This window comes from Silene latifolia, chromosome 8, assembly GCF_048544455.1.
Source record: "Silene latifolia isolate original U9 population chromosome 8, ASM4854445v1, whole genome shotgun sequence".
In the NCBI taxonomy this organism is placed as follows: Eukaryota; Viridiplantae; Streptophyta; class Magnoliopsida; order Caryophyllales; family Caryophyllaceae; genus Silene; species Silene latifolia.
In genome coordinates, this window is record NC_133533.1 from 3,715,510 (window position 1) to 3,734,400 (window position 18,891).

At 39.1% G+C, this 18,891-nt stretch overlaps 2 protein-coding genes across 2 annotated transcripts; both read left to right on the top strand.

Moving 5' to 3' along the window:
* The first annotated feature begins 1,193 nt into the window (after positions 1-1,193).
* LOC141597555 (uncharacterized) lies at positions 1,194-5,403 on the top strand. The gene is made up of 2 exons (XM_074418024.1): positions 1,194-1,692; positions 4,850-5,403. Exons 1-2 carry the CDS (start codon positions 1,194-1,196, stop codon positions 5,401-5,403), a joined length of 1,053 nt encoding a protein of 350 aa, XP_074274125.1.
* A 3,965-nt stretch (positions 5,404-9,368) lies between these two features.
* Positions 9,369-11,707, top strand: LOC141593997 (uncharacterized). Its single transcript, XM_074414214.1, has 3 exons — positions 9,369-9,918; positions 10,060-10,553; positions 11,028-11,707. The coding sequence occupies exons 1-3, from the start codon at positions 9,846-9,848 to the stop codon at positions 11,646-11,648; spliced, it is 1,188 nt and encodes a 395-aa protein (XP_074270315.1). The 5' UTR covers positions 9,369-9,845; the 3' UTR covers positions 11,649-11,707.
* The last annotated feature ends 7,184 nt before the right edge of the window (positions 11,708-18,891 follow it).

An 18,891-nucleotide genomic window follows, 5' to 3' on the forward strand; every position in this document is an offset into this window, starting at 1 on the left:
TCCTGGCTTTTCACTAAAACGAAATGAAACAATCGACAATTGGCCGATTTTAGACGGAGGAGTAATAATTAAAAATGATCGGTCACCATAGATGAGCTGGATGACAGCGTGATATAATGCATTACTTATTGCAGAAAGTCAACGTGTTGACTTTTCACTCTAGTATGACAGATTGACCGTAAGGATAGCATGTACAATAGAGATGACGTAGTCTCCTCTTAACCCTCTCTCTTATCTAAAAAAAGTTCACTCTATCGCGAAACATGTATATAATATCCTCTTAGAAGGAATGAACTCCATTTCCTATAAAATTAGAGGAAATGGAAGTGTGGAATATTAACCTTTGTGTCAATTATCCAATCACAATTTTTTATGTAGGTATTTACAAATTATTTTTTTTCGTTTATTAAATGTTAATGTATAATTAATAGTAGGGAGGAGGAAGATGATGATCCTCTCCATATAATTTTTTTAATAAAGTGGGTTATGTCGAGTCAGTGACGCGTTCGGTCGGTTCGGTTCATGTCGGGTCATTCTTGGGTTATTAGTAGATCAGTGTCGGGTCAGGTTATCAGCATATATTTTATCTTATATCTTATATATTTATTTTTAAATGGTAATTTTATGTTAAAACAATGGATAAGTGTATTGATTGTAGTATTAAGTGAAAATAATTAGGATAAATGTCAATTTTATTTTATTTTAACCATTATTAAGCTAGTTCATTATCGGGTTGAGAAAATATCAGGTCACGGGTAAGGTCGAGCCGAGTCGGTTCATTTCGGGTTGGAAAAAATAAGGTCGTTGTCGTTTATCGGGTCAGGCCGGTTTCAGTTCACACAATTTTCAGGTTATATAGGGTCGGGTGAAGTTCCTCGGGGCCGGGGGGAATTTACATAGTAGCAAAGCTGCAAAGGGTAGCACTCGCTACCCCCAAATTCCAAGAAAATGGTTAAAGATTATCGACTTTTGCTACCCGAAATTTTTTAAATATGCACCATAACATAAGTATAAAACAACATCAAAAAAAATTCATTACCCCAAAATTTTATTTCTAGGTTTGCCTCGGTCGAGACGGGTCAATTGCAATAAAACCTATTCCCAACTAACCCGATTTAAAATATATAGTATCCCTTTACAAGAACGAGAGAGGTACGATTAGACTTTGATCAATAATATACAAGAAAAAGGCAATGTCTAATCTAATGGAGACGGAGGTTTATAATGCAGCAGTCAACGGCGACTTAAACATATTCCGTAACAAAAATCAGGAGCATTTGCTAAAAAAAACGAACGAAAACAACAATATTATTCACATAGCAGCTCAACACCAGCAACTCGATTTCATTAAAGCTGCTCTTAATAGTTTCCCTAGTACGCCAACTTGTGAGTCGCTTTTATGCGACCAGAACCGCCACGGGAACAACCCTTTCCACATTGCGTCCCAGGTCAGGTATGAACCCCTCATCGTCCAACTTTACGAGTATTATTCGACGCAATGTAAAGATAGTGACCGGGTGGTACCGTGGAGGATGGTGAACTCAGATGGCAACACGCCGGCTCATGTTGCGCTTATCTACGGAAACGCGTCGGTAGCAATGTATTTGATTGACAAGGATGATTATGTTGCTCGCGTGGTTAATCGTTCTAAGGAGACTCTTCTACATCTCGCTATTCAATATCATAATTTTGGTAATTTATTCATTCACCTTTTGCCTAGTTTGCATCGTTTATTCGTTTTCATTTAACACAAAATCTCATTTGTGACCAACACTATCCGTCACTTTGGAGTGACGGATACCATTTTACCTCACAAAGTATCCACTTTTTCTCTCTCTGCAACACTATTTATGTGGTCCCCTTTCTTCACTAACCCATTTTGTTACCATTTTAACTCACAAAATATCCGCCACAAATGGTGACCCGTCACAAGGGAGACCAATTGTTCATTTAATTTGGTGATCAATCGATACACATCCGAAATTATACTACCTCCGTTCAGGTCATTTGTTGTCATTTTACATTTTAAGGTGTCTGGGTTAATAGTTAGTCTTGCTATAGATGGATATTCGTCTATAACTAAAGACGGGTCAAATAGCTTGTAAATGGTGACATTTTCTGCCCCCGTCATCCTACTTGTTGTTTGTCCTATTAGAGATGTGATATTGTATTTGACCCGTCTTTAGTTATAGACGGATATGTGCCATCTATAATGAGATTTTATGCTCAGTTAATTGTTGTAATTGTGCCTTTCTATTTTAGGATTGCATTTGATGAGTAAATCTTTCCCACTCAATTTGATCCATTTGTCATTTTATAATTAACTCTACCTCTTTCCTTAGTCTTTATTCTAAAATCAAAGGACGACCATTGACTGGGATGGAGAAAGTATGTAATTCTTTTATTTTACAGGTCATTTGGTTTCGAATTTAGGCGTTAAATTTTCGGGAAAATTCCCGGAGTACCCTTATGGTTTGCCTTTGTATGTGCTAGGGGTGGCAATCAGTGCGGGTCGGTCGGGTCCAGGCTAGGGCAGGAAACGGGTTGGGTTTGGCTTAGCAGGCTTGAAATCGACCTGAGATTGAGGGTGGGCCAGGCTGGGTCGCGTCAAATGCGACCCGTGAGGCGGGTTTTAGGTCGGGTCCGGTTGGGATGGTCCGCGCTTGGCTTTGGGGGACCCGGAACCGGCCCGGATATAGGGCATTCGGGTCGGGTCCATGCACGGGTTAGGCAAGTCGGGTCCATACACGGGTCATAGGCGGCCGAGTCCGGGATAGCATGGTCGACCCTAGTTTCCAAAAGAAGGGCTAAACTTCTAAAACTAAGGCTATGTTTGATAAAACTAAACTAACTGAAAAGGTAACTGAAACCTGAAAAGTTAACTAAAACCTGAAAAGGTAACGAATGAGGTAGCTGAAAATTAGGAACTGATAAGGTAACTGATTATATAAAAAAATGTTTGGCAAACTAACTGAAAAGGTAACTGATTTTGATTAAATGACATTGTTCCGGGTGTAATTCCAGAGCAAGTATTGTTACCACCCGTGGCTTGTAGAATGACGTCTTTGCTTGAATCCTCCTTGCGGTCTCCTGAAACGATGAACAAACTGAGGGCTCGGCTTTGGCCGAGCGTACTCACTCCGACGCCCAAGTCAGTAAACTTAGAGAGGTAAGTTGTTGCTTGGCTTAGTGTATGTATTGTAGAGAGATAAGGAAGATATTACCAGATGAATAGTGATTCTTAGGTTAAAATGTGGATCCTTTCCTCAATGAAGGTTGAGGAGTATTTATAGACTTTCACCTTTTGTCACGTAGTGGCCAAGTGGCCAAGTGGCTAGCAGGTGGAAAGACAGATTCGCCCTCGGCCGATGGACCTATGGCCGGCCGGCCGAGGGTCTTGGATGTGAGTACGCGGATATGTGTCCCGGTGGCTAGTTGCCGGCCGAGACCAGTGACAGTAGATGGGCTTCATCGGCTAGGCTGTCTAAGTCGTTGACTTTGCTGTGGATATCTTTGACCTTGCTCAATATGTTGACTTGGTCAGCGGTGCAGAATATGCCCCATCAGACATAAAAGGATATGATAATTATTTAATAGTATATATTTAAAGGGCAAAAACGGAATATCAAAAAAAATCAGGACCTAAAATCTCAAATGCTACTCTAGGTAGCATTTCATTTCAGATAGATTATTTGGTTCAATAAGCTATTTGTCAAACGCTTACAAAAAAATATTAGGGTCTTTACAAAAAATTTTAAAAAAATAGGGATATTAATGAAAAAATGAAAAGTTGAGTACAAATGAGAAAATCCATTAAAAATTCAAGTGATTTCAAGTACACAAATTCTTGTTTCAGACGGACATTTTTGGTCTTATTTGTCAGACGGATAAAATGTTGCCATTTTTTACGAAAATGTAACCAATTAATTCACAAAATCTTATGACTAGAAGTGTCATTTTTTACCCTGAAAATGATGTGAACAATAATGGTAACATGTTATCAAAAAATAACAACATTTTATTGTAAAATGATGACATGTTACCCGTCTTATTTCAGACCAAAAGTAATGGTCTTAAGAAAAACGGACCGTTTCAAGTAAATTGAGGATTCTCATGCAAGTCATACAAGTAGATGGATTATGTAAGAAATCATCTCAATCAAAAGTTTAAGCTCCTTAAACAGATGGTTGGAGTCCTATGATCAGTTTTATATTCTAACACGCTCCCTCACACGAATGCTCACTAAACTTGAAGTGTGGATGTAACTACATGCTCCTCATACATGGTGCTAAGAGTAAGATTATTTGTAGTCTTGAGACAAAATTTTGGCAAGTCTTAAGACAAGACTCACTCAAGACGACCAATAATCTACCCTAATTTTGACAAAGTCTTAAGTTGAGTCTTGGAAATTCAAGACTCAACTTAAAACTTTGGGTGAGTCTTGACCCCACCTTAAAGGAAAACTAATCAATGAGTGAATCACATGTGTCCTTTCTTTTTTGTGAAAAAAATGAGTAAAGTGGAAAAGAAGAGTCTGGGATGAGTCTAACGGATAATGTATAAAGTTTGAGCTAAGTCTGAACAATAAAGAAATAATAAAAGTTAGTAGAAAGCTGATGTGTCAGAGTCTTAAGACTTGGGATAGTCTTATTGATAATCACACCCTAATATTCCACTTTAGAATTGAGGGGTGAGATTCGAACCGTGACCTTTTGGTCGCACTAGCTCTAATACCATGTAAAAACTATCTCAACCAAAATCTTATCTTTAAGCTGATGGTTGAAGTCTCATGATCGATTTTATATTCTAACAGATTATGTTCTAACATGAGTAAATGTTTGAAATCCAGATAATGAATCTCAAACACCCGAAACGCAAGCTATAAGTTCGAGCAAAAAGGTGCATCAATCTGGAGAGGAAATACATCCTATTATCGAACTGTTGCTGAAACGAGAGAGTTCAGTAGCATGCTGGAGAGATACGGATGGATCAACTCCGCTTCATCGAGCCACATCACTTCATCCTGCTTATTGCATTCCGGTCATTAAAGCCATGTTGGCTAGCTGCCCTGAGGCTGCTGAGGTTCAAGAAGAAAGGACCGATCACACTGTGTTGCACCTTCTGACGAAGCATCAGGTGGTAAGTTACGAGCAAGGCTTAGAATTACTGCAAATACCACAAGTATATGCTCTTCGAAATATTAAGGATCATCAAGGTGATACACCATTGCACCTTGCTGCTACCAATAAAGACGCTATCATGGTTCGAGTCCTTTTAAATTCTTCCCCGCACCTTGATATGAAGAATAAGTCTGGCGTTTCAGCCGGCTCTTTGGTTCGACAACTTGAAGAGGTAATTATTGTTGGATTTTGGTTAATTCATTACTCACGTTCAGTTTGTTGAAAGTGTTGCTTCAAAAAAACTTTTTTTATCTCACATTGGTAAAATAAGCTGGAGTGATATAGTTTATAAATGATCAATTATGTTAGGACTACTAAATGTGTATTAACAAAAGGGGCTCTACTATCTCACACGTGTGGTCACGGGCACCACACCTGTGGTACGGGCCGTAGGCTCCTTTTGGACCTAGTTTTAGGTAGTAACCTCGTTTTTTTTTCTACATGTTAACCGCGTTTTTAACAAAAACGTCTTTGACTGGCCATAACTCACGATCAAAACTTCTGAAAGCGGCAATATTTATTTCAAATTGACCGACTTTACGAGATCTTTGATCTGGAAAAAAAAATATTTCAGTTTCTGAACTCGTGGCAAGAATTAGAGCCAGTCAAACTTAAACTTTGACCGACCGTACCTCTTTGTAGCGTGTTCCGAAAGCACATTTTTTTTTGGAAAAAAATCATCTCTTTAGGAACTCATGGTTGTGAGTTATGACCAATCAAAGACGTTTTTTTGGTGAAAATGAGGTTACCATGTAGGAAATAAAAAAAAACATGGGTTACCACATATAATATCCCAAAAATTAAATGTTATGCGGAAACGTGAATATCTCGTGTTGGGCCTCTGCTGCACCTGTGTCCACAACCCATAATATTACGATATTGTCCACTTTGGGTCAAGACCTCACGGATTTACTCTTGGGCTCCTTCCTAAAAGGCCTCGTACTATTATATTTTGTAGACACTTATAAAGATAATTTTCAATCTTTATTCTACTGATGTGGAATAAGGGTTTGCACCCTAACAATCCTCCCTTCAAACCATGGACCATCATCTTTGAGGTCTTGACCTCTACGAATAACTCCCCCACTCTATAGCCCCAACTTTTTAGACACCCGAAACATCACAAGTTTTTATAACCTCCCCTTACCCGACACATCATGCTACCATGAGCCATGTCTTGCACCACATGTCACCGCCTGGTCAAGTGAGTGCCCCCCACATGCTCCTGAGTCTGCATTTCCATGTGCCCTTCTTGGGAATTTGCTACGCATGCATATTGAACATCCTCTTAATCCAATATACCCTGGACCGGGTCCGCCACTTCAGAAGTCCTAGAACACATACGGTCTCTGGCATCCAACCTGGAAAGGACCCACTAAACTTGTGGCACACAATCTGATAAGGGTCCACCTGATCAACAATTCTAGTGTAACCTTGAACTCTGATACCAATTGTTGTAAAGAAGGCGTCTCGTTACCCAATAGTTAGTTGATTAGAGCAATAAGAACAAAATATAGCTAATAACAAATGAAGTCAAACAGAGATATACGTGGTTCACCAGTAAAATAACTACGTCCATCCTGAAGGAGAGCAAAATTCACTGTTGTGGAGATAATAGTACAAAAGTAGACCGGTATACACGCGCTATTAAGAGCCAAAAATATACCCTATTATACCAACAAATATAGTAGTCTCAAAGAGAAAAAAAGAGACTACCCAAACGAGATGAAAGACAAATGATCTTGAGGCCAACAAGATCCGAACAGACTCTTTCGATCTCCAAAAACATAAGAACGGCAATCTTCTTAAGCCTGGAATAAACTGAAGCTTCCTCTCAAGAGAGAACCTCTCAAATCGACTCTCATAAGATTTTGCTCACAAATATTATCTCCACCTCCTTAATTAACCTAGACTAGTATATGGGTCTTTATATAAATTTATTTCACCCTAAATAAGAGATCTAGACTAATTAGGAAACATAGACAATTAGGAAATTAAATAATTAATTTCCTAAACAACCCGTATTAGAAAACTAACTCAAAGACTAAACAAAGCTAGGAAAGTGCATGAGACCCACTCACTTTCCACAAACTCACTTATAGCAAAGTGAGCCATACCCATACTCCATACTCACTCACGAAAGTCGGTCATGGACAACATATAACCATGCGACTCGCAAGTCTTACGGGTCATTTCTTTGTCTTTTCATCCTTAGCTTATTTCCACCTTCTTGCCTTTACTTAATTCGTATTCGACACAAATTCAAGGCACAAATTCCTAACATTCTCCACCTTAACTTGAATTATACAAACACAAACTAAACCAAGAAGAATACGAACCCAAATCAGCTTCAACAGGATCGCTTCTAAAGTCACTACCTGCCCCGGTAGTCTCCACTCTGACTTCAACACAACCCACAAAACAGACAAACGAACCAAATATGCAACAAACGTGACCAAATAAACAAAGTACCCAATGTAGCAAGCTGCGACTACCAAATGTACTAAATACTAACATATCTTCATAACAACAGGAAGACCAAACGTAGCAACACTCCGAAGAGGACAAAAGCTACCAAACGTCAACACAAATATATGAGATATCAAATGTCACTAATGATTAAACAGTGTACCAAAACAACACACAGTAGATTCCAAAACAAAATCCCCACCAAACTTCATGGACAAATGTACTGTCGTACCAAACTGCCCATAGGACACAAACGCCATCAACAAAATAGATGTTTCACCTGGTACAAAAGAGTGTCGTGAAAGCCACCAACATGCCTACACCAAGGCAACAAATACCTAAGTCAAAACCAAAAACAGCATTCTATGCGAGCACAAATCACCTCCATCAAAGATGCAAATTGTTAGACTAACAAGTCCAACCCAAAAGCTCCACAGAATAAACTCCCGTCGAAGTTTACAGATGACCCTTACGAGATCCCAACGACTCTTTTTCAAGCACCCAAATAGCTCTACCTGGAACTCAAATCACCTCTCTGAGGCACAGATTCAGATGTAAGCTTGTCTTGAGGATCCATTAGCTTGACCTCTAGAGTAGTAAACTCCACGTTACCGTCAACACTACCATCCTTACACAAACTCACCAAAAACAAAAACATGTCAACTTTCAAAATATTCGCTTCCACCCATATGTCAACAAACCCAAAAACATGTCAACTTTCAAAATATTCGCTTCCACCCATAAGTCAACAAACCCAAATTAACGCCTAAAAGCCAATTACAGCGGAAACAGTTCCTAAATCAGAACTCTAGCTCTAATACCAATTGTTGTGCGGAAGTGTGAATATCTCGTGTTTGGCCTCTGCTACACCTATGTCCACAATCCATAATAGTACGATATTGTCCCCTTTGGGTCAAGCCCTCACGGATTTACTCTTGGGCTCCTTTCCAAAAGGTCTCGTACTATTATATTTTGTAGACACTTATAAAAATAATCTTCCATCTTTATTTTATTGATATTGGATAAGGGTTTGCACCCTAACATTAAAACATGTGAAAAAATAAGATTACAAAAAAGTGGCTCAATTCAATTCTCAGGTGGTTAAGTTTCCCACACACTTATGGGTCGTTTGGTTGCATATAGGAATTTGTATTGCCTAAGAAGTCATAAAACACGTGAATTTGGAATTCATGTGAATTGCAAAAAATTGTTTGGTTGCCATGAAGGAAGTGCAATTGATGTAGGCATTCTAACTTACCTAGGGGGGCCTAGGTAAGCAACTTCCTCCATTATGGAGGAATTGGAATTCATGGGAACTTCCAATTCATGTGAAATGGGGTAACCAAACAACATACCCATTTTGCAATTCACATGAATTTAAGTTCCTGCATTGTTTAGTGCGTAACCAAACAACCCGTTAAATTCAAGAACTTAATTTCAATTCCTAGTTACCAAACAAGGCAACCTGATGGGTTTGGTGTGTGGTTGTTCACCTCATTTTTTAGCCATAATTTATGAGATTAGGGGTTCAATCTCTATTTTTTGTGGATAGAGCAAACTCTTTGACCAGCTGCTTACCTCTTTATGAGGCAATAATAATGTCTATTTTAGGTTATTGCTAGCCCTTCACTTTTATCACTAATTTAAGAATCATTTTAATTGATTAAATTCAATTGAGATCATATCAATTTAGTAACTAATAATTTAACTTTGGTTTTATTCACAATTATTTGTAGATGAGAATTACAGAGACAGCGGTGCAACACAAGCGAAAACTGACAAAAGAAGAGTGTGAAGCTGCATTACAAGGAAATGTAGCATTCCTTAACGAAAAACTGGTCTCCTTAGGAATTACTTTCTTGGGTTCGCACACTTCCAAGGGAGGCAACATCCTTCATTTATTATTGAAATATATATTTAATAAAAATAATAGTACTGAAAAGATTGGTGAAGCTGAAGAGTTGGTCGGAGAAGCAATACAAATGCTTCCGTCACTCATCAGTCAACAAGACCGTGATGGCGATTCTCTTGTTCATCTCATTGTGGACGGAGAATCTTTTTCAGAAGCAATAGATCAAATACAAATACTGAATATTATCTGCAAGTATTTTCAGAAGGAGGGAGAAGATGGGATCCACTTGCGACCATGGAGACTGAAGAACGCCAAAGGAGACATGCCACTTCACGTTGCTGGAGATGGATGAGGAGGTGGCTCACTACACCATTAACCGCAATCAGAATCCTCTTCATCTTATTTCCAATCATTACGGTAGTGCATTTTCTCTGGGAATTAAATTGAATAATCAATCACCTGTGTGGGTCTATTGGTGTGTAAAGTAAGGCTGGTCAAAGAGTGAATTATTACGACAATGTAGCCTACTAACTTGTGGAAATTATTATGGAATCTTAGGTCGATTTAACGATATTGAGCAAGATAAATTAATGAAGTACCTGGTGAACGTAAATGATGAGCTACCTTATATGCAAGACGAAGATGGTCTTACCCCGCTACTCGTCGCGGTTCAAAAACGTAATATCCTCGCGAATAAATTTCTCACTGCGGGATTTCCTGACTGCAAACAAATTGCTGATTTTAAAGGAAGGACATTTTGGCATTTGTTTGTATCTCAACCTGCTGAAGAAAATCCTTTATTAGATCTCACCTCTGAGTTGACGACTGATGATGATAGGAGGCTAATTAAAAACAAGGACAACGATGGGAATACACCTCTACATCTTGCTATTAAGAATCGACACTTTGATTTTGCCCAGTTTTTTCTTGATAGATGCTCAACTGTATATCGATTGACGGAATCCAGATATCATTACCTTTTGTCTGAAGAAAACAATGACGGAATTTCGTGTTATAATTTGATTGGCTCAGCTGAGCATCTTCCTCACGAGGTAACTGCTAATTTTAAGTATTTATTATTCACTTCATTCAACTTCACATTGCACATTTTCAATCTTTTTCTTGCAAGGATGATATATTAAAGTACTAGCTAGTTTGGATGCTCGTGCGTTACAAAGGGGTAATTAACTTAATAACAAAAAAAAATGGTTATAAGGTTTTAAAATATCACATAAAAATTTAAGTGGACCATAAACTTGGTACTGAGTAAATAATGTACTCCCTCCTATTCTCCATTTTGTTCCAATTTGTTGTGGGACAAGATTTTAGGAGGGGAATAAAATATGAATTGTGAGTTGGCTGGGTTTTGGTGATAGGAGAGATGAATGAATAATTAGGAATTAAATAAGGAATTGTGAATATATTCTTTGTCTAAGAGGGTAAAACATAAGAAATTCTACAATTAAGAATTTTTTTTTTTCAATTTCCGTTTGAGTATTAATATTATGATTTTTGTGGATGTCTAGTTTGAGAAAAACCTATTCTATACCGGAAATTTACTATCTGGATATCGAAGTAAGTACGGCGTCCCAACTACAAAGATTGAAGCATATACAAACACAATAGGTGTAATAGCAGCTTTATTAGCCACCATCACTTTCACCGCAGCATTTGCTGTACCTGGCGGTTTAGACAGCAGTAATGGAACCCCGTTCTTCCTACGAAAGGCGATGTTTCAGGTGTTCCTAGTTGCTGACGTGGTGGCAATGTGCTCGTCAATGATGGTTCTCTTTTGTCTCCTATGGATCATGACAACGGCTAACAAAGCCAATTCAATATCACTCTTAGACATAAGCGTGTTTTTACTACAAACTTCACTTCATGCAACAATTGTGACATTTATGACGGGTTTATATGTCACGACAAAATCAATTGCTCCAGCCATTGCTATCTCCACTTGTGTTGCCTGTACTTTGCTAATCATTCTTATGCACAAGAGCTTAATCATGTTGACCGTTGTCCCTTCTCTTGAGTTTTTGATCATTTTTGGTCAAACTGCTGGAAGAATGTTGATCTTTTTGGGTAGCACGGTTGGAGAATTATTATCTTGTTTGTGGTCCTTGATCAAATCAAAGTGTTGTGGTTAAACCTATAATACTGAAGTTGATGAAACGTGATCTGATACAGTTTTAGTATAATCATAAACATGTTTGTATACTAATATATTTACTAAACTGATAGTAAACATTGAAAAATAATCTTAAATGTACCAAGTATTCAATGGTTCAATACTTCAATAGAGCAATGTTTTTTTTTTTTTTTTTTTTGTGATGACCAAGGGTATTTCCTAGTTCCTACCAATAGCTATGATTCCTATGAACGGACGGTAGCTGGTATTATCTCCTTTCATCAAATTTGAATTTCTCATTTGCAAGATTAAGAATATAAACCCATAATCACTTGTTATTATTGTTATTGCCTTAATATATTTAACTATTAATTAATTGATTTGAAAACTTGTCTAACAATAGTGAAAAAAAAAATAGTAGTGGAATCTATAGTTACTTCCTCTCAGAGTGGAACATCTACTATTCCAAAATTAGTTTTGAGGTTTTTCAGTAGACAACTTTAAGCCCCTTTACATAAAATTTTGGATCATAAAATAGTAAAATCATCATGACACTAATATATATGGCTCGTGATTTTCTTATCTTGTCCCTATTCTTTCGATTTCTTTTGTTTTTGTCCGGTTTCGATTCTCACGCCTAATTTAGCCTAATAGTTAAGACAGAGATATGTGGAATTGTGGATAATAGGTCACGAGTTTTACTGGCCTTGACGCCTTTGCCTCATTTGACACCAACAAAAAATTTTACACACACCTTTCTATTTTCTAAATTTACATGATTGTAAATACTCCGGCTCAGGTCATGAGCACCGCATCTCGTGACCTTTATCAGCTAACATCAGCAATGCATTTATTGTGGTTTGGAAAATTCACTGCAAATGATAGTCATCATTTACGAGTATAAGCTTTGAATGTTGTCGTGCAGATAATGGATTCGGATAAGGCTACATACACCCGACCTCATCCCGCTTCCTAATAATTGTCGCTACTTTAAATTTTAATGGGCTCAAGAGTGAGTAAGGGATGATGCATTGTTGGGCCATATGTGGTGTACTAGTAGTTGGACTAGATGAAAACATGATCCGTTGGTAATTTGAAGAAAAGTCCATTGATCGTTGAAATGTATTTGCCCATAATAATATTGACAGCATAGACGTAATGATAAAAGGAAATACGATATATTACTATACTTCCAGTTGTATAATAAACATTGTACAACATTATAACCACTATATATTTATCCGAGAGTTTATATGTAATTTTTGGAGCTTTTCTAAAGTTTTTTTTTTTTTTATTTAAGTGTGTAAGTTCAGAAACTTTATAGTATAACTAAGACTCTTTAAAACAAAACTTGAAAACTTTAGTACAGAACGCGGATTAATTGAAAATGACGTCGGCCATCAAATTTAAATTCATGATCTGTATGTTGTTATCTTTTGTAGAATTTCAAATTCAAATTAGTATGGAGTTTTTATTTTTACTTTGGCTTTTGGCACATTTTTTTAATTCTTTTGATTGAAGCTACCAAAACTATATATAGTATTTATATTGACCGGTACAAATACTCCAAAGTCTTAATAAAGAAAGACTCGTAATAAATAAATAAAGAAGAAAGAAAGATGACTTTGGATTATAGTGAAGAGTTAGTGACTTGCATTATACTCCATTAATAATACGGAGTAATTAAATATTCCTGACTCGTAATAATTAAAAATGATAGGTCACCATAGATGAGCTGGATGACAGCATGATATAATGCATTACTCAGTACAGAAAGTCAACGACTCAACGTGTTGACTTTTGACACTAGCATGACTTATGAGAACTTCCACAAATCACAATGAATTAACACATTTTGAGGTTTGTCAAATATCAATCCCCTAATTAGTACCAATAAGTCTTGCTTGTGACGGGTCGGATCTTGCGACGGGTATTTTGTGAGTGGAAATGGGTAGAGGGGACAAGGTGGGCACCCACCCCATGTGCTCCTTCTCTCACCCTCTATGGGTTTTTTGTGAGACAATATGGTACCCGTCTCTTGTTTGTGACGGATACCCTCCGTCACAAATAAGAATTTGTGAATTAGTACTCCCTCCATTCAACTCCACTTTACATGTTTGCTTTATCACGTTTGCCAACGCAACTTTTACGCGGTAAATATCTTTAGCTACGTATTTGTAAAAATTATAAAAGTTAGATATTTTTAAAGTACTCTTAAAGACGAATCAAATAAGATCTCACATGAATATATTTTAACTTATGTATCGAGAGAAAACTGAAGTTGAATGTCCGCTTGTGAATAGTGTGCAAAAGAGAAACCTGCAAAGTGGAGTTGAATGGAGGGAGTAAATGAATAGGCGAAACTCCAACTTTTCCCGCCTAAAAATATTTCTTAGAATAGAGCTTTGTATTTTTAAATATTTATAACATTTAATATTTCACATTCTGCACAAATTTATCTCCGATTTTTTTAGGATAAGGAAATTCTTTTTTTAAAGAACTTATTGATAAAAATTTATTGACTTTTTATGATAAGAAGTTGCGGCTAAAAAATATGATATTAGTAAATATTTGTTAAAATTCATTGAATTTTTATGATAAAAATTTACAACTAAAAAAATATGTTATATTAGTAAATAGTTGTAAATTAACATCATTAATTTCTCGGTAAATAAACAAAAAAAAAATACTCATTTTATTACTTCTTACGATTTAAACTTTTATTTATTTCTCTAATCAAAATACATTGAGGAGAAACATGAAAAATAAGTGATAAACAATACACTAAAAAGTAACACTCTATAAATATCGTGTATATATCACACGAGGTCTATATTAGTAACTCTATAAATACCGCGTATTCATTGCGCGGGATCTAAACTAGTTTATGAACACTTTTTTAAACAAACTTTTTATCAACAATAAACAAACTTCTTCGAGATTTATATATTAGAAGTATTTGCATGAATAATAGAAGGATTTGTACATAATTCTCTAAAAAGTACACAAATCTTGTTGATAAATGTCTATTGTGAATAGACCTGGCAAAATCAACCCGACCCGGTTGACCCGACCCGAAAAGGATGACCCGAGACCCGAAATCGACCCGAATGGCTGAACCCGAATGACACCCGAAGCCCGAAGTGACCCGACCCGACCCGAAAATGACCCGAGCTTTCATGGACCCGTAACAGACCCGACCCGACCCGAAATGACCAATCCGAAACCACTCAACCCGAAAATGACCCGACCAAATATAACTTTAATTGACCCTAATAGACTTGAAATGCCTCTTTTCTCTTAATCATTGACCCGAAAATGGCCTGACCCGAATTAACCCGACCCGCTTGACCCGAAACACACCCGACCAACAAACCCGAGATAGACCCGTAACCCGAAATGAACTGACCCGATCCGAACTAACCCGAAAATTTGAGAAACCCGAAATGATCCGACCCAAACTGGCCCGACCCGAACCCGACCCGGTTGACCTGTTTGCCAGGTCTAATTGTGAATGCCCTAACAGATTGACAGTAACCGAGAGCATGTACAATAGAGAGAAAGTAACCTCCTTTTAACACACTCTCTTATGTATAAGAAAATGTCGTCTCTATTCTGAAGCATGCATACAACATCCTTTTAAAAGGGGGGATGAACTCCATTTTCTTTAAAATTAAAGGAGGTGGAACATTGACTCTTGTGCCAATTATTCAATCATAATTTCTTATGTAGGTATTTACAAATTATTTTTTTCTTTTATTAAATGTTAATGTGTAATTAATAGTGGAGAGGAGGAAGAAGATGATCCTATCTATTGTGGAGAAATTTTAATAAAGCGGATGTAGATGGAGACCGCAAACCGAACAAGGTTACTAACCAAAATGAATTCGACCAAAATCGAACTGGAACTTATATTAAAGTGCGCAAAAGTGGTGATTAGCCTCCACAACTTTATGCAATTGTAAGATTAAGCGCCATAAATTACATATGTTTTTTTTTGGGTTGACCAGGAGTATCCCCTACCGACAGACGGGACAATCTCCTTCGGGGTACTGAAGGCAATTTAATGGGTTGACTCCTCTCAAGTTTGACTTTTTTATTCGTAAGAGTCAGAAATCGAACCTCTGACCACTTGTTTAGAAGATGTGAACCCTTAACACTCACACCTGTCAACTTTGGTATAAATTACATATGTAGCAATTACACCCTGTAACTTTGACAAAAAAGTGAAATCCAACCCTATTAATATATCATTAAATCATTTTATATTTATCCTCATTGTACATTAAATAATATTTATATTTTAAAAGTATTTAAATAATTTATTAATTAACATAGTTTTTATATAGAATATTTAAAATATTTTCATTAGTTTTCATATAATTAATATACATATGAAATTACTTTACAAATTCTAAATTTTATGTAATTCATTCAAATACTATCTTTTTCCCCCAAAATGTGTAATAAATTCCGTACAATTTATAAATGTGTTCCGGGTGTAATTTCCAGAGCAGTTATTAGTTACCACCCGTGGCTTGTAGAATAATGTCTTGAGTTGAACCCTTCTTGCTTCTATCGTCCCTCTCGGCCTCTCCTGCAACAATGAACGAACTGAGGGCTTGGCTGTGTGCCAAGCGTACTCACTCCGACGCTCAAGTCAGTAAACTTAAAGGATTAAGCTGTGTTACTTGGCTAGATACGTATTGTAGAGAGATAAGGGAGATATTACCAGATGAATAGTGTATTTAGATTTTAGTTGTGGGATCCTTTCCTCAATGAAGGTTGAGGAGTATTTATAGGCTTTCACCTTTTGTCACGTAGTGGCCAAGTGGCCAAGTGGCTAGCAGGTGGAAAGACTGATCTACCCCTCGGCCGAGGGACCTATGGCAGGCCGGCGGGCCATGTTGACTCACCGCCGAGGGGCCTTGGATATGAGTACGCGGGTATGTGTCCCGGGGCGGTTGTCACGCCGAGACCCGGCTAACGAGCCAATGGGCTGCATCGGCTGGCTTGTATAAGTCGTTGACTTCTTTGTGGATATCTTTGACCTTGCTCAATGTGTTGACTTGGTCGGCGGTGCGAATATGCCCCATCAATTTGCCCCAGGCGTAGTCATGCCGTGGTATGGGCTCCGATGTACGTTGAGCATATATTCTGCATAAGTATTTTTGGAAAATTTTTCTGTATCGGCTTCTTCTTCTGCATCGGCGTGGCTCTTGTTAGGCCGTGCCGTATACCATATCCCCCCTCCACATGGATGCGTAAAGGGCATCCGATGTGGAAAAGAACATGACGCCGGCCGAGACCAATCTTTGAGAGTCTTAGGTTGATTTTGATTGCCCCGGCCGTGCTTCCCGGCTTGGTTGATCGGGTGGCGGCGGTGACCGGATACCTAGGAATTTGTTTGAGGAAGATGAATAGTCGAAGAGATGTGAATGGGCGTGTTGAAGACGCTTGGTCACTGTTGCATTGATTGACGTTTAACTGTTGCGACGATTGACATTCCGTGGTTGCATGCTCGACACGTGTCTGCTCGATTGGCTTTGTCGCTCCATGGGTCATGCTCGATTGGTCCTTCTTTATGGGCTTTTTTCCTATAAATAGGGCAGTTTTTCCGTGATTTTGGTCACTAACTTCATTTTCTCAAATTTTCCTAAAATCTTCATCTTTCTTAAACTTTCAAGGGCTTCCTTTTCTTCCAATCTTCAGAGTCTTTGGAGTATTTGATCCGGCGAGTGTTTTTTCTTTAAGGTAAACAAGCAAACTTTTTATTTTCCTTGCTAGTAATTTGTTGTAAACATGTCTGCTGCTGATGCCGGGACTAGCACTTCTGCGCCGGGGGGTTCCCCGTCGCGTCCTGACGAGGAGGAGATATTAGAGGCCATCCCGCTAAGGTTTGGGGGCCCTAGGTCTCCTTCTCCCGTAGTTGGCCTGTCCATCCCGGAGGAAGGGGAGGATGAGGATGCTAATGACGATGGTGAGAGGGCTCCTGTTGATGGTGAGAGGGCGGCCGTCCCGGATCATGGTGAGGCCTGCAGGACTGGCCTCGACCGTGCCTGGACAAATAAATTCGCAAGCAGTTCCGGAGGGACCCTTTTCGGAGATCATTTCTCCTTCGGTGAGGGGTATAGAATTGTTATCCCCGAGGAGGGTCAGGTGGTCTGTTGCCCTCCCCCGGGCCATATCGGCGTGTACCTCAGGCAGTTGGAGTATGGGCTCCGGTTTCCTTTGAACGAGCACGTCGTGGCCATCATCAAAGCCATGAATCTTGCCGTGGCCCAACTGCATCCGTTGGCCATGAGGACGATAATCGGCTTTGTGTGGCTCTGTCTCTTTAAAGGGGAGGTCCCTACTGTTAACTTATTCCGCCGACTCCATAGTCTTCGGCCGTCATTCGCCCGAAAGGTGGGGTGGTACAGCGTGCAGACGGAGCCGGGGTATGTCTCCGTAAACAAGCTTACCTCCTGCAAAGACTGGCAGGGGCGGTGGGTGTACGTCCAAGTGCCGGAGGACTACCCATTGCCTCGGTCTTTTCAGAGCCCCGTTCACTTACGGTGTGAGACCCGGGAAGAGTATGAGAAATACGTCTCCCGGGGTAGCAAGGTTAAGATGGACGCTTCTTTTGTCCCCCTTACGGCGGATGAGAAGCGGGCAGTGCAGCTATTTGATGCTGAGGAGGGATGGCTGCCCCCGACTCAGATTATTCTTCAGGACGAGATGCTCTGCCGCGTCGGCCTCATACCGGCCCTCAGCCGTGGTGAGTAGGGTCGGTGTGAGGCCCACCTTTACTTGTTATGTTCCTGTTTGGAGCTTTCTTACTTCTTTCATGTAACTCTTGTTTGGCTTCTTGCAGATCGGTTTGGTCAGGATCTGTCAGAGAAGGACTTGGAGAGGCTGGGGCTTGATAAGGACGGAAAGGTTCTCACCCGTCGTCCTACGGCTGAAGCACGTGATCGCCGACTGTCCCCTAACGAAGTCATGGAAAGACAGACGAAGGCGCTGGATCAGGAGACGGCTCAGGCACGGGTTCTCGGCAACGTGCCGAGAAGATCAAAGAAGGCGGCGTCCAAGTTGGCGGCTGCATCAATGGCAACTCCCTCTCCGACCCCCGTGGTCGAAAAGGATCGTGTGGAGGTGATCAACATTTCTGAGGGGGAGGTGACCGTTGCTAAGGTCGCTTCTCCGAAGAAGAGGAAAGACCCACCGTCTGCTTCCACCGTTGCCGCGGAGGAGCCTGCTTCCACCAGCCCTCCAACTAA